This window comes from Falco biarmicus, chromosome Z (genome assembly GCF_023638135.1).
Source record: "Falco biarmicus isolate bFalBia1 chromosome Z, bFalBia1.pri, whole genome shotgun sequence".
Taxonomy (NCBI): Eukaryota; Metazoa; Chordata; class Aves; order Falconiformes; family Falconidae; genus Falco; species Falco biarmicus.
In genome coordinates, this window is record NC_079311.1 from 39,414,150 (window position 1) to 39,431,634 (window position 17,485).

At 36.2% G+C, this 17,485-nt stretch overlaps 1 protein-coding gene across 1 annotated transcript in view; it reads left to right on the top strand.

Moving 5' to 3' along the window:
- The window catches only part of CNTNAP4 (contactin associated protein family member 4), a 261,580-nt gene that overhangs the window by 214,158 nt on the left and 29,937 nt on the right, over positions 1 to 17,485 (top strand). Inside the window, exons 15-16 of the mRNA XM_056325765.1 lie at positions 1,703 to 1,830; positions 14,909 to 15,079. Coding sequence (XP_056181740.1) covers positions 1,703 to 1,830; positions 14,909 to 15,079 — 299 coding nt within the window. The remainder of the gene's footprint in view (positions 1 to 1,702; positions 1,831 to 14,908; positions 15,080 to 17,485) is intronic.

Genomic DNA, 17,485 nt, shown 5'->3' on the forward strand with positions numbered 1-17,485 from the left:
ATTTTAGTTTTCATTTTAAGTGGAGATTTATCCCTGTAACTGCAATGTTATGGAGGTTATGTTTACACTTATTTTGGTAGTTGTGCTTAATGTTATATTTGGTTCCCAAGAGACTACTGGTTTGAATCAGTTGACTCAATAATGTTCGTAGGGCAGAAAAAGTAGGTGGAAGCTGTTCTTCTTTGAAGTGTTTTCTGAACACAGAAAATCAAGAGTTACATGTGTTGCAGTTTTGAAAATATGGTATTGATATTCTATTTTGATAGTGACATCATTGTATTTTATAGATTGGACATAGATTTAGCTCTAAAGTCCTTGTTTGACTGTTCCAAAACTTTAAGTCTCTAAAAATCTAAAATAAAAAAGACATGTTTTTTAAAAAAACCCTGCTCCTAAAGATCTACAAAAATGCAAATCCTCTTTGCAGAACTAGTTTCTACTTAGTTTCCCTTTATCTGCAGCATAGTTTTACAGAAGTGAACGATTTAAGTGTTTTGGGCATTTTTTTTCAGTTCTAAAATATCTGCAATACCTCACCTCATAAAAACTTCAAACGTTTTTAAGAAATGTTTTGCATTCCTCCCTTACAAAAAAAAAAACTTTCCTGAAAAAAATTGTACATTTGTTTGCACTGTGCTCCAAAACAGATAAATAGAAATTGAATAGAAGGGAAAGATGGTAATGTTAGTAAAGGGAGGGAGGAGACGAGCAAAAATCACTAATTTAATTCAACATAAGGATGGAATCTTTTCTCATTGTCTCAGTCCCAGTGCATGGTGTACTGAGAGAGGAGATTACTAAACCCAACCACATTCCCAGAGGAACATGGCTTGCTTGCTGAGGTGTGTGTCTCATGTTTAATCTCTGAGCAGTGTGAGTTCCAGATTGCCTCACCTCTCTGAGATTGTACTATTGTCTCTGAGATATTTGCTTTGCCCATTAAAAGGAAAATTCAACTATAAGTGGATTGAATGGACAGATAGATTTTTCCAGAATGACCCTGAGTGATTGAATATTTCCATGGGTTCAGGGGAAACAATTTTAGGGCCAAAACTGGTGCTTATGAAATTTAGAAATTCAGTTCCGACATTAAATTAACAAGGATTTCAAATGAGGAATTTCACCTAAGATTGCAAGTACTGGGTGTGTACTCTGATGCTAGGTTGCATATTTCCTTTTCTGCTAATTACGTATTTGCAGCATATGCTTTTTTTTCCTGCACACTCAGCATGACTTAATATTTTTCTATTTAATTTTTAACATTTTTCAAGGTAAAAAACTGAAGAAAATATGTTAAACATATTTGAAAATTATACTAAGCCATTTAATATTCCTTTATGAAGAGACAGGCCATTATAGATACTGCATATTCCTAGGAACATAAAATTACTGACTTGAGCAAATACATTAACTTAGGCAGCCAGCTTGGTACCCATTTATGTCAAAAAGTTTTTTCTCATACCTTTGCAGACAAGCACAACAGTAAAAATACCCACTTCGCATGAAATTATTTCATTCTTGTCAAATGATCACAATATTAACACCAAAGCATACATTTGTATTTATGGCTGCTTGTATTGCCCTTAGAGCTATGCAGCACATTTTTTCAGAATTTAAATATTTCCTTTCCCCTAGCAATGTGTCAATGAAATGTTTATCAGAAATATTTAGGACAGCTGTGGCTTTCATTTTACCTTTACAGGACTAATGATACTGGATTCCTCTCCTACAAGGAGCATCTACCAGTAACTGAAATTGTGATCACAGATACTGACAGACCAAATTCTGAAGCAGCTTACAAACTGGGGCCTTTGCTTTGCCGTGGTGACAGTAAGTAGCAACTGCAGAGTTTTGCTAAGCAACAATGGTGTTTGACTGCAATAAATTTTAAACACTGTTTGCTCAACAGCCTAAGATACACTTTTGAAAAAAAAATCACCAAGTTTTTTTAGTAATTAGAAAGGAAAAAGACGAAGTGTTATGGTCCAATGCAAATCAGGGTAAAATTGTAAAGATACGTTTTTGGAGATACAAAACAATAATGAAGACAGAAATAGTATAGTGTTCAAACTGGTATTTTGAGTACAAAATCCAATGTTTTTATACAATTTGAATTAAGTTATGAATAAAGCATTACAAGAAGGGGAATTTATAACAGGTTGACATATCTTGGGGATATACCCTTCACTAGATATGCATGCCTCCATCACCAAATCGTAGACATATTAATTCTTCTGAGTATTTGTGCAACTAGGAAAACTAAAATATGGGAGATTCATCCAGTGTATACAAAATATATGAGCAAAAATTCGACTCCACATAAGAATTTAAAATTTAGAAATTTATACAGTAATTCAAAGAGTAAAGTTTATACATCCTGAATATGTATGCAGTAACCAGGAAAACATAATGTGTGAAGAAATGATTTAAAAGTAATAAGACAACTGGAGCAAAACTGATATCTTACTGATGATTTGCGATGACATTTCTGATTTCATTAATTTCCATCTTCATTGGCAAGGAAATTAGATTTGGTTTGTGTTCAATAGTAAACTATCGCACAAAATTCTATGGCTGCTGCTGTTTCTAATCAAAAGTCAGGAGAAGCAATGATATAGATCATCCTAAATATCTTAAGTGAAGAATTGAATGGGCAGGAACTTTTCTAAAGTTAAGTAAGGGATTAAAATATTTATTTAAAATGCTTAATTTCTTTACATCAAATGCTACCCTATGAGTTTTCGTAAACTTCAGATTGTTTCAAATAATTACAAATTTCTAATTTTATTCCTTATGTGTTTTTACTCCTTCAACATATGATGTTGTGTTTGTTTTTCAAATTTCTTCAGCCTTTATGAAAAGGAGGAAATGAATGCCGGTAAAGAAGTACTTGAAAAGAATTGCTGAAATGTACTTATGTACTTTTAGGCTCATTCATGAAACTGCATGGATAAAAAAATATAAATTTGCATGTATTTATTTTTATGTCATCTCTGCTTCCATTCCTGTGACTTGTCAGGGCAATTGTGCCTGGAAGATTTGTTAGCAGATGTGTATTACAGCAGTGCGTTCAAATTTTCTTACAAAAATTTATTAGCTATGAAAAGAAACCACCCAACATCCAACAAACCTTTGGGTGCTTCCTTTTCACTTGTCTGGAATTTGGTTGTGAGCTGATGACTTAAGCTACTTATTAAAGGATCATTAAAACATGAGGTTTAAATCATAATCCCATATCATATATGGGATTATGGTATAATTTAGATTGAAGAGGACCTTAAGGAGGTGTCTGGCTTACAGCAGGATCGGGCATGAGCTTAGACCAGGTCTTTCAGGGCTTTGTCAAATTGGAGATTGAACCCCCAAAGTGTGGCGCCCACACTAGTTCTCTGGGCAGCCTTCTCCACTGCTTGGCTGACTTTGAAGATTTCTTTTTCACTTCAATCAAGTCTGAAATTCTGTTGTTTACTTATACCTATTGTCCTTGATATTCACACAACAATGCAAAAGCCTGGCTCTGTCTTCTTGATGATTTTGCCTTAGGTATTGGGGGATGCTGTGAGGTCCCTGACAAAGCTGTTCCTCCTCCAGGCTAAACCAGCCCTGGTCCCTCAGCCTGAAGGGCAGGAAAACTTCTCCAGACCAGAACATCCTGGTGTCCTCCCCATACATGCTTCTTTTCATCAATTTTTTCGTTTGTACTGGAGGGCCTAAAATTGGAGGCAGTATGTAGATGGGGTCTAACAAGTGTTGAGCAGAGGCGGGTAACAGCTTTTCTTAATTGACTGGCTATGCTTATAGAGCCTATGGTACAGAAGGCTTTCAGTATAGCTTTCAGTATAGCCAGGGACAATGAAATGAGAGACAATGACAACGATGAAACAGAAATATTTACAGCTTGTGTAGTACTAACAAGTGGGGAGAATTTCAATTTCACTACTCACCAAGTTCCCAGCTACTATTAATTACATAACCTGACCCCAATTATCACAAATCTTAAAACACAGAAGCCAGCTAGCTTCCCTGGGTGAATCATTAAAACATACAGACAGTTCTGACACCCATTGACCTCCCTGCCTTTATTTGATATTTGCTTAGTTTGAGTGATTGAATTGCTGCAAAATTTCACACTGATGCTAAATGATCACAGTATTTCTAGACAAGCTGAAATAGAGAAGTCTAAAATATCATGAGGACAAGCACAAGAAGCCATCTGAATGTCAGAGGAAATTTTTGTAATATCAGACCATGTTGTAGAATTTGTCTTCAGAAGTAAGCAATTTAGCACTGAAATAATCTCAATGAAAAGACCTTTCAGAATATAATAGTTAATGGTAATAATACAGCAAACACATTGAAAAGGAACATTCACTTTAATTGTTTAATAAAAGCAGTAATAATGCAATTTTTATGAGGTGTTTATATCATAAAGACCAAGATAATTAAGAGACAGCATGCTTTTAAAGAGGTAGGGACTAAAATCTGATAAAGCAATATAGAATTTCTGAAAGAAAAATTAATGTAAAATCATAGAATTTTGACATAAAAACGAAGTGCAAGATGTTAAGTAAAATAGTAGTTGTATGACAATATAACATATATAGACATGAAGTATCATATAATATGTTATATATTATTTACCATATTTTTTGTATCATGTGTTTTATATAATAACTATAATATAGCATTATCACACAAATTTATTACTTGGATTTTATAGAATAATAATATTTAATATAGGACATGTCATAGGTATATATATTTTGTATTGTATTAAATCATATTAATATATTTGCTCATATACAACATAATTATATACATTACAATCAACATTCTATTCTATTATTTTAATCATCATACTGAAACTGAGTGTATGTCTTACTAGATATTTTTGCAAAGGTCTTTATGTATCAGCAGTGTTTTTTGTAATGAAAACTTTCTATATATCTGAGTTCTACACATTAAATATCACACTAGACAAAACTAATGAAGTCTAAACTCTGTCATAAGATATCAATAACATGTAAGTAGCACTTTGAAGCTGCAGGAAGGAAGCAGAATGTTATCAAGATTTTTTTTTTTAATCTGAATTTGCAGCCACCCATGAAGGCCTAATTACATGCATTTTTAATAACATTTATTTTCTTCTGCACCTTTGGATAGGTGCAGAACACAAAAAAGATCTAGTAGCAAATACCCATTTCTCAAAAGTGCTGTCAAAGAAGGAAAGATAGATTTCTTGGATTCACAAGTGTGATTTGAGTACTCTGTGGAGACATTGCTTATTTCTGCTTATGTCATTCTCTAAAACTAAATTATATAATACTACTTCATAGGGGATATCCTTTTGTTAAACTTGTTCTTTGTTTTTTCTGACACACATAAGTTCTTCACAATAACTGACTTGAATACCTTATAGAAATATGGAGGAGAAGGTTTACTTTATTTGTAATACACTTAGTACTTTGTTAAACAATTAAAAACCAGAAAATCACAAATTCTTATTGCATCAATAATCTATTCCTTGTAGGATATCTACTTGGAGATAAAAATAATTTTTTATGCCTACAGCAAAATAGACTAGTTAATTTAATTGAATTGTCATAAACCATGCACTCCCTTGAAATAGTTTCCAAGTTCGAATTACTTCATTAGGTACTTCTAAGAAGTCACATATAATAATCCAAATGCAGTCCAGCAGAAGTTGTCTGTTCTTCATTGCACTTTTTTTTTTTTATTTTCAGTCTTTCATTTAACATTGCATTACTGTACTTGTTTTCTTTATGTTAGGTTTTATGGATTGAGTCTCTTCAGTGAAGTGTGTTACTTGTAGAAAACCAAACCATATTTTTTAGAACAAAGAAAAAAAAGAGTAACTTAATATAAGGAAAATAATATGAAAAACAATAGCAGAATAGTTATTTTTATGTATAAAATTCCATTCAGATATTAATAATGTTTCTCAGCATTTATGTTAGAGTTGTCTCTATATATTTCTAAGACACCAACGTGCAATGAAATTAGTAATGATGTTCTAAAGGAATATGATCATTTAAGGAAATTATGTCATAGGATCTGGTGACACTCAGATCTGTATATATAAGTACCACTCATGAGTTTCTGTCAATATTGAAATATATTACTGATTAATTTCTATATTCCTTTTTCTGCTGTACAATACATCTAATAAATTGTATGTCAGTACTGATGGTATCAGATTGAAAAAAATATATGAATATAATGAAAGTTAATATTCAAATTAGCCTATATCAACAGAGTAGAGTAACAGGAAAAATTGTGAAACATGAGTACAAAAGAAACCTTTGGGCCATTAATAGATGTAAATACTATGTTTTTCATTAAAAAAAATATATATCTCTGGTTTTTTTGCCATTATTCAAGAAAAAACCAGATGTTGATCAAATTCTAATAAAGACAGACAGTATGGTTACTTTTAAAAAAACACAGCATTCAAAGTTGTTGTTGTTTTCCTTGTAAGAACTGACTGGAAATACTCTGATATATTAGTCTGAAATTCCAGATAGTATTAGGACATATAAATACATCCAGAACACTGAAAAAAATTTACTATGCTAAATTTATGTGTAATAAATGGATAATTATAATCTGTCAGCATCAGACTAATTCTTGGCCCCAAAGTAAAATTGATCATATAGATCTTAACTGAATAAAACATAATATAAGGATAGTGCAAAGGAATGTAAAGGCAATATATTTATTCAGAATGAGTTAATATAAAGTAAATTTGGCCAAACTTTCGATGGACCTCTGTAATGGTAAAGGCCATACAGGTGAAGTCAGACACTTGTATCATAGTAAGATATTTGGTGGAGTGTCACATACTTGCTTAAATAAAAATAATAATAATAGTAAAAAAAAGGAAACATAAATTCAATTACAGAATGACAGTTCAAGCAGGTAAATGTGAGCAGATAATCCATTGAATGTGTTTCCAGTTTGACATTTAAACAAAACAAAAAAACATACAGAGAAATAAAAAAACTCCCAAAATGATCTAGGGTGAGTTTGGGATGTAATAATTTTAGAGACCAAATATATTAACTGATCATAAGCAATACCCTCATTAAAGCAGCACGGTAAATTTCTAAATTTAGCTAAAAATTCTGCTTCACCTACCTGCACTAGCATGAGAAATTAGGGCATGTCTGATGGTACATAAATATGTGAGTGTTCACTTTTTCCTCTTATTTAGCTTCACAATACTGATATATATTTGTTGTAACCTTGAACTAACCAACATTATTTTGACTGTCTTTATTACTTCCTGCATAATCAAGACATTTAATACAAGTCTGTGGTTACATTTTAACACTACCTAAAAAGGATGTACGGTTAAAGGATTGCATAAGAGAACTTGAGATTAATTTTTTAGGAGAAGAATCTTAAGCTCAGTCTCCTTGCTTGACAGGCAAAATCTGAGGTGATATGTTCAACTTAAAATGAGTTTCATAGGGTTAGAATTTTTAAATAATGTTCTTGAAAGCATGAGAGAAAATGAGGAAACAAGCCAGTGGCTGGCATTTGAAGCTAGGCCAATGGGCTGAGTGTGTGTGCACGCATATATTTAAATATTAAAGCTGACAATAAAAACATTTGTGAATTTTCCAAAAATGGACAATTTTTAATTAAATTGATTAAATACTGTTCCTAGAATAAATACTCTTTGTCAAACAAGAATTGATTCAGGCAATTTATATAGTTTGTGGCATATATTTATATATATTTATATATAGTATGTATAATATTATATATGTAGTATATATACAAAATACCTAAATATTTATATAATTTATTTAGCCCGTGCCTCACTTGGTGAGGCTCACAGCTGCAGCAACAGAAAGTTCTGTGGCTGAGCACTAGATCAAGGCAGACAGGGGGATTCCCAGAGCCAGGGAAACCCACGCAAGAGCTGAGAACCCCGCATGGAGCCAGCAGCTCTAGCGAGCGAGAGAGATGTAGCTTGGGCATGGCCAGGAGCAAATGTGGCACATTTAAACAGCACTGGGGAGCAGTGCCAGCAGGGGTACTGCCAGGAAGGTGTGTCAGCCACGCCATGTCGTGTCAGTTTGTGTAGTTGGACTCACAGCAAGGGTCCTACATTCTGCTTGTAATCCACAACCCAGGGAAGCACTCTAGGTCTCTGCCATAATGGTGGGTACTTGCCTCAGAGTTAAAACCAGTGTTTCCACTGAGAAAGGCCCCTGTGATGTCTGATGCTTCAAGCCAGAGGGAAACAGTAAGGCAGGAGACTTCAGTACATATGGTAGGTTGCAATGAATGCCCCAACCCTTCTCCTGGAGAAAAAGCAAGTACCTCCTTAAGGTGTGTGCAGGTTGATGATCTGTTGTGTCAGTTGGTCAAGCTGCAGGAAACAGTTAAACAGCTGCATGGTATTAGAGGGTGTGAGATAGAAATAGATAGGTGGTTTCAAATTCATGCTTCTGTAATGGACACCACAGCCAATGAGGAATCTTGGGCCCCAGTGACCCACAAAAGCAGAACTCCTCTTAAGTCTCCACCCTTAAGTCACAACCAGAAACATATGAAGCTTTAACAGCTCTAGACACACACAAGCAAGGCTGGCAAGAAAAAACTGCACTAGCAGCACACTGGGTACCATAAAAAGAAATGACAGGTGCTTGTGCTGGGTGATAGTCTGTTAAGAGGTACTGAGGTGCCCAGCTGCTGGCCTGGCAGGAAGTCACGTGAGGTAACACTGCCTTCTGCGAGCTAAGCACCCATCTGCTGCTACTTTCATGTGCACAAGAATGACACCGCAAGCCAGAACCTGGGCAGAATCAAGGAAGGCTATAAAGCCCTGGGGGTGGAAGTGAAAATTTCTGATAGTTATTTTTTCTACTATTTTGTTCCAGCAAGAGGAAAGGGTCCAACCAGAAATAGACATATAATGCAAATCAAGTTTGGTTTTATGGCTGGTGCCATTGTGAAGGTTTTGGCTTCTATGATAATGGGACATTCTTTGACTACGGCATGTTAGGGAGGAAAGGGATCCATCTGCCTAGAAGAGGCAAGGGAGTCTGGCAGCAGACTGGCCAGCTTGGTGAGGCAGGCTTTAAACTGAGGGACTCAGGAGGAGGGGTCTAAAGTGGCAATGCTCACACCATCGCATCCAACTGGGGAATAAGCCAGGCCAACCAAAGCAGTGATACCTGTTCCTTAGCTGCTTCCCAAGATGGGTACTGGAAGGCCAACCACCCGCAGGGTGCTTCTGGCAGTGTTGGATCTTCTTGCACCCTTCCTGGGAAAGCTGTGTGCTCCATCACCTCTCTGAAATGTCCGTACACAAACGCACCCAGCATATGGAATAAGCAGGAAGAATTAGAGATCTGTCTGCAGTTGCAGGTCCATGACCTCATTGCTATTACAGAGACATGGTGGGATAGCTGGCATGACTGGAATGCTGTCATGGATGACTATGTACTTTATAGGAAATAGGGGCCAACAAGGAAAGGTGGTGAAGTTGTTCTTTATGTGAGGGAGCAAGTGGTGCACTAAGCTCTCCCAAGGGGTGGCTGCAGAACAACTCAGGAGCTTATGAGGGCCAGACCAACATGGGTGCCATTGTTGTGGACCTGTGTGTGACCTATGTGTGGCCTGATCAGGAAGTCAGTGAGGCCTTCTACAGACAATTGCAGGTAGCCTTATGACTAAAAACCCTGGCTGGCAACTCAGCCCCACACAGTCGCTCGTTTACTCCCCCTGCATCAGGGTGGGGAAGAGAACTGGAAAAGCAAAAGTGAGAAAACTTACAGCCTGAGACTAAGACAGTTTAATAGGTAAAGCAAAAGCTGCACATACAAACAAAATAAAACAAAAACAAACAAAACAAACAAAAAACAAAACAAAAACAAAAACAAAACAAACAAAATAAGTAATTAATTCACCACTTCCCATTGACAGGCAGGTGTTCAGTCATCTCCAGAAAAGCAGAGCTCCATCATGCGTAAAGGTTACTTGGGAAGACAAATGCCACCAGTATGAGCATCTCCCCCTTCTTTTTTCTTCCTTCAGTTTATAAATCAACATGATGTCATACAGTATGGAGTATCTTTTTGGCTAGTTTAGGTCAGCTGAGTTGGCTGTGTTCCCTCCCAGATTCTTTTGCCCCTCCAGCCCTCTCACTGGCAGGGCCTGAGAAACTGAAAAACCCTTGACTTATTGTAAACACTACCCAGCAATAGCTAAAACCATCCATGTGCCGTCAGCATTTTTTTACTCCAAATCCAAAACACAGCACTGCACCAGCTACTCAGAAGAAAACAAAATCTATCCCAGCTGAAACCAGCACAGGATCTTGTCTACCTTGACTTCAGCAAGGCTTTTGACACACCCATATCATCCTCATAGGTAAGCTCAGGCAGCGTGGGTGAGATGAGTGGACTCTGAATTGGCTGGGTGGCAGAGCTCACAGGATCGCAATCAGTGGTGTAGAGTTTAGCTGTAGGACTGTAGCTAGTGGTGCTCCCCAGGGGTCAGCATTAGGTCCAGTCTTGTTCAACTTATTCATCAGTGACCTGGACAGAGGGGCAGAGTGTACCCTCAGCAAGTTTCTTGATGATAGAAAACCAGGAGGAGCAGCTGATACCCCAGGAGGCTGCACCACCGTTCAGTAAGACCTGCACAGGCTGGAGAGTTGTGCATGATGAAATGTAATGAAGTCAACAAAGGCAGGTGTAGGGCCCTGCACCTAGGGAAGAACAACCCCATGCACTAACACAAGCTGGGGCTGACCTGCTGGAAGGCAGCTCTGCAGAGAAGGACCTGGGAGTTCTGATGGACAGCAAGTGGACCATGAACCAGCAGTGTTCCCTGGTGGCCAAGAAGGCTAACGGGACCCTGGAATGTATTAGGAGGAGCGTGGCCAGCAGGTGCAGGGAGGTTTTCCTTCCCCTTTACTCTGCCCTGGTAAGGCTGCATCTGGAGTGCTGTGTCCAGTGCTGGGCTCCCCAGTTCAGGAGAGAGGGGGAACTACTGGAGAGGGTCCAGCAGAGGGCTATGAAGATGATGAGGGGACTGAAGCATCTCCTTTATGAGGAAAGGCTGAGAGGGTTGGACCTGTTTAGCTTGGCAAAGGCTGAGAGTGGATCCTATCAGCGCATGTAAGTGTCTTAAGGGTAAGTGCTAGGAAGCTGGGGCCAGACTCTTTTCAGCAGTGCCCAACAACAGGACAAGGGGCATTGGGCACAAACTGCAACATAGGCAGTTCTACCTAAATATAAGGAAGAACTTGTTTACTTTGAGGGTCACAGAGCACTGGAGCAGCCTGCCCAGAGAGGTTGTGCAATCTCCTTCTCTGGAGATGTTAAAAACCTACCTGGACATGAACCTATGCAAGCAAGCTGCTCTAGGAGAACCTGCTTTAGCAGGGAGGTTGGACTAAATGATCCTCAGAGGTCCCTTCCAACCCCAAGCATTCTGTGTTTCTATGATTCTGTGATATGAGAGGTCAAACTAGATAATTTTTCCCTTTTGGCCTTTTAATCCATGAATCTTATAAGATGCAATGTAGCAGAGCTGGAAGGAGGGATACAGAGGGGGCAGCTGAATTCCACAAATTCTCAAAGGCAAACAATTGCCGGCTGGTCAGATTTCCTAACACAGAAGACAGCTTTAGAAGAAGCAATTGGCACACTTCTCAGTAATTTTGGCCTCCTCTTTGCTGTGCTGGATGAAAGGAAATTTTTGTATGTGGCAAAAGTGACAGAAATACTGGGCAAATATGGGAATAAGTATGTAACTAGAACACGTAATAGGTAGTGATGATTTTTCTGTTTGGTTTTGTACAGGAATAAAGCAAAGTGACACCACCCCCACCCCTACCCCCCAAATAAAACAATACCAAACCCAAACAAAACAAAGCAACAATCAAAACCATTAGGATACAAATAGTAGATGATCATATAACTTAAAGATCAGTTTAAGAGGCCAGATAGAGAGGAGCAGACCGAAGACACCAGGTAAAATCCTGATCATCTACTTGTAACATCATTAACTAAGATCAGATAACCCAGTAGTATAGATCAGACAGGCTAATAGGCTCTACAATTTACAATAAGCACACTTTCTACAGTATTAACCTTCTACATTACTACTGCTGTGCTTTTATAATCTGATCACAGTGGCATTCCAGTGAAATTCAAAGATCCTGTCGGTATAACAGAGACCAGAAACTGGCTTTTACAGCCAAGAGCACTCTCTGCTGGATGCTCTATCAGTACCATTTAAGTGTTTAACAAAATTCCTGGAAGAGGGAGCATATAGAAAAGATGGAAGGCACATTGCATGTCATATTCACAGCTGTTTTGAAAACACAACTATCACCATCAAATTAACAGCAGTGTGCCTTAACTATATCAGTCCATGAAAGGTGGGTACTATTTTATGTGTCATGTCAATTAGAAATTTGGTTTTTTGGGGGGAGAGGGAAGACTAGACAATAAATATTTTTCAGCAACATAAGATCTTTATTTTCTCTGCCTCAGCATTCACTACCCCTGCTGGAGTTCCACACTGAAAGAATGAATGATGAAACACTTAGAGATATGAAGAAGAATGGATACAAATAAAAAATAGATTTCAGTTTTGATTAAAAAGTTGAAGAGTGCTACAATTTGCAATTGCAAATTGTTTCTACAGTCGCTTTTATTATCTTTGCATCATTAGAATGGCTAATGTATCTGTCTTGTTCTCATTTGTCCCTTTTTCAATTTACAATTTCATGTTGCCAAGACTAGTTCATATATGCCAAAACCTAAAGTATTTTTTTGCAATATAAATATGCTGCTTTTTTATTTATAAGAAACATGGTCTTCTTTTTTTACTCACAGGAAGACTGCAGTCTTAATACTCAGATGAAATGCTAAATATTATTGACTTCCTAACTACATGGTGTTTGGCAGTTCCAGAACACTAAATAGTGGACTATGAGCCAGATAATGTAAAGTGAGGAAATTATTTTCCCACTCTGATTTATAACAGCATAAAATACTTTGCAGTATACTTCTGCTAGATCTATATTTAACCCACTTTATCAATAAAGTAGCTCAGGATTCATAAATCACACGATTTTCAGAGCTAAGGAAAAGTACAGCTAGATAAGAGAATACAGGAAATCAAGAGAGGAAGAAGAATCCCTGCACTCCCCGAAGGACTCCATTCTGATTTACAAAGATCATTCAAATGCTTCATTGAAGCTAATTGTGTCATTACTTTACTGGACTGTTATTGCCACAATTGTCTCTTTTCTAATTACTAGCAATGTTTTACCAATTTTGTATAAATTACTGGTATTAAACTTCCTATTGTGTTTGAATTACTAGTACCAGCCAGCCCATTGTTTTTTAAATAGCTGTTATATACTTGAGTCATAACTGTGGTGAAGTTTGCTCTGTGGGAGCCATGACCTGAAAGAGTTGAGGAACATGGACTTAATATCGAACCCAATATGTAAGACCACTGCCTTCAGCTGACAGCACTTTGCACAGGATAATAACTATAAGGAGCCCATCAGGCAGCATGAGAGTGAGGTGCAAAGCTATGCTTTCCTCTCCCAGCCTGAGCAAACTGTTCACAGCTCTGCCTTACCATGTAAAAGTTGTGATGATGGCTGATCTAAATTGTGATGGCTGGCAGTACTCCCAAGTGGTGAGTGTCACAGCAAGCAGTTGTCAGAATACGTATTGATATTCTGCCATGTTGTTTTTCTAGGTGCAGGATGTGAACCATGATTAAAACTCTGCTAAAAAGTCAGGAGGAATAGACTTGGATTTTATTTCACTGGGCTGTGGAGCAGTCCTCTGTGTGTGCTGTACCACAGAGTTTAATTTTGCAGATTAGAGAGAATTTTTAAAAATTTCTTTTTCCTGTCTTTACTCCCTCCCTAAAAACAGAGAGTGCCTGGAGCAAAAATCATAGTTTTACATAGTGTTTAGACCCAGATCACAGCATTATCAAGAGAATGTGCAATGGCCATGTTCAATTAGACAGAAAGGTACTGAATGCCTCATTTGATTTAGAAAGCAATATAGCTTAAGGAAGAAATACAGATAGATCTGTAAGAATTCAGCAATAATAACAAGGTACTTCTAGCTGAACACCATAAATGCAGATAATAGTCTTATTAGAAGTTTTATTAGAATTTTTACATAAACCTTTCAACAATTAGGATCAAAGTGTAACAAGTCATGATTAAATGCCAGCTTAAAGAAAAATCAAACCAGCAAAATATCTGTGTTTGTTATCATAACCTTGTTTGAGTAAAACTCAATTACATTGAATTTATCATGTAATTAAGAATGGAGATGAATTCCTAAACTGCAGTCAACTGAAGTAGAAGATACCTTCATAAAATGTTTTGTTTTGTTTTGAATTCCTTCCACCATAATTACCAAGAGCTGCATCTTACTGTCTTTGTGACATCTAGTAAAACTTCACTGGACTACAACAATAACAAAACTATTTTCCTTGTTCGGTAAGAAATAGACTTAACTATCATAGTTATAGTTTATGCTAGCTAATGTAGGTATAGTATTTCATTCAAAGTTGCTGTGTTTCTTTACTTCATGAAAAGATACATCAGGATAACTTGACTGTTTAGCTCATTTTATGTCCCATTAATCGGTTTTTGGTTAACTTAACTAGTCTTGCTGAATAATTTTTCTGTTTCTTCTAGAACTCCCACTTTTGTGTTATAGACTGAGCAGGAAGCTTCTGTGGAAGTTAGATTCTGAATATTGAAACTCCTTCCTACACCTGGGCACTTTCCTTTGTTTAATTGGTTATAAAACTTGTACTGGCAATATTAGATAACATCATACCTATCATTTAATCTTTCATTGACAACCAGGAACATTTTGGAATTCAGCATCCTTCAACACAGAGACGTCCTACCTGCATTTCCCCACCTTCCATGGAGAGCTCAGTGCAGATTTCTCATTTTTCTTTAAAACTACTGCTTCCTCTGGAGTGTTTTTAGAAAACCTGGGAATTCAGGACTTCATAAGGATAGAGTTATACTGTAAGTAACATGACTGATGGTTGTTGTTGTTATTATTATTTATTATTATTATTTATTATTATTTATTATTATTTCTTATCTATTATCATTTCTATTATTATTATTATTATTATTAATTATTATTATTATTATTATTATATTTTAGGTGGACTAAATTAGAATTAGGTTAAAGGGGAAATATTTTAGAGCTGTTCTCTAGCTTTATGACTGTTACTACTGCTATCAGAACTTTATCATTCCCAAAAAAATCCCGGCGCTGAGAGTATACAAATATCCATTCAAAGATAGTTTCTGCCCCACAGGGTTCTTCGTCCAAAAGCACAGCAATCAGCCCCTGGCTGCTTAGGCTGTTCCTCCTTGTCTTGTTCGCTGTATCCTTGTCACCATATTCTCTCCCTCCAAATTTGAAGGCCAGGCATTACATCTGGCTGTTGGGAAATTCACTCAGACACAACGTGTGACTCAGACCTCATGTGGCACAGTATCCTGGCTTAGTCACACTTTCTCATAATTATTTTTCTCTTACATACCCACATCTTTAGACTTTTACAGCTTTTGTTGAACAAGAGAAAATTAAATGTCTCATTAAATTCAGTAAGATGACTAATGTAGAATGGAAGCTTTATCTTAGTTGACTCATTGTTTTGGTTTTATACTGGTCTTTATTAAAAGAGAGAAAATTTAACAGGATGAAGTACCGTTTCAAAAAACTTTTGGTTTAATTTTAAATGGTATATCAATTAAAACGTCTTATACTTGACAGGTGCCTTTGAGAGTTCTTTAGAACTCTTTGTACCTTGGGATTAGACTGTTCTTCAAGTTTTTACAAATCCATTGTAGTATTTTCCACTGAAGACTACAAATTAATATATATATGTATGTGTGTATATATATATCATACAATGCAAACGATTACTCTAGAAACAGTAATGCATCTTTATTAAAAAGTAAAATATTCTGCTTCCTTGGGGTTTTTTTGCCAATGTTAATGTCTTAGATTATTGAAACAAACAGGAAAACACCTACTGTGCTCTTCTGCAGGCAATTTAATTATAGAATATCGTGTAACGCTTAATCAATTTGGTTTGCATTATCTCAAACTGTAGTGCTGTATTTGAAAGATATCCTGTTTTCAACAGAGGTTTTACCATGGTTACCAAGAACATGAACTGCCTTCTGTTAAAGCTGTGTGAACAGGTGAAAATACAGTAGAGTTATAACCTTAGTGTCATCCAATACAGAAAATACATGGGGACAGCACTTCAGTGGAGAATGCCTGAAGCAATGATGATGTTCTTGCGTGATAAATGATTTTTCATTTTCAAAATAAACAGTTAAATCATGGAAGCGTTAAAGGAATACTTCTGATTGATAACTAAATTTATTCAGACAGTTGGCAGAAGACCATAACTCTTTCTTTAGAATATTAATATTCAGACAAACTCGTGTCACTTGTCCCATTAATTCATAATCATCCAAACTACTGTATGTTTATGGTTTTTATATGATTTGTGACTAGTCAGGCATGATAGAAAGTGAAAGGCTGAATTGGACTGTATTTTCAGCTTTTTAAAAACAAGGTTTATCTCAGTATTGCAGAGATGTTTCTTGACTTCCAGAAACATCTTGATTCATTGGATAGACAAACTTATCCTTTTCTTTACATCAGAGGTAGCATTGTTTGTAGTGGAGCCAGAATTGTGTGTTTGCACTGAAGGTAATATCAGTCAGAAATGAGCAATATACATTTCCATCAAAAGTATATTTCTCACACACAAAAAAACCCCCAACAAAAACGTAAAAAGAAAAAAAAAAAAAGAAAACAAACAAAAATATTTTATCAACTTGAACATTTCTTTTAGATCATTTAGATCTCATTATCATGTACTCTTTTATAATAAATGTAAATGCAAATCACCAGCCTACACTTGATATTCTATTCATAGCTCCACATAAATCAATATATTTGATTTGCATAATAAAAAATAACAATAATGAAGATGTCAGGTGTCTGTGTTTAAGACGAGGAAGTGTTAGAAATTATTTAAAACTCATTACATCACTAATATTTGGCATTCCATACTTGTAAACACAATGACTTTTCTTAGCATTTTGTTGGTTGTTCTCAAGTTTTATATCTAATTCTTTTATTTATGACATAATGATCTTTAGACCTGTAAGTTTAAGTTTGACAAGAAAAAGTGTCAGATCAGGAATCTTAATAGAAGGTGTGAAGAAGATAGTAAAAATGGAGATGTGCAACCTAACCATTTTACAAACACAGGAAAAGTTTATTGTCTTGAAGAAGATACTGGCTAGTAGGTTTTGTTCTGGTTTGTGGTTTTTTTCCCCCTGACAGAATTATAAAATACTTAGGTCTTTGAATTTTTGTCTGAGTTCCTGTAA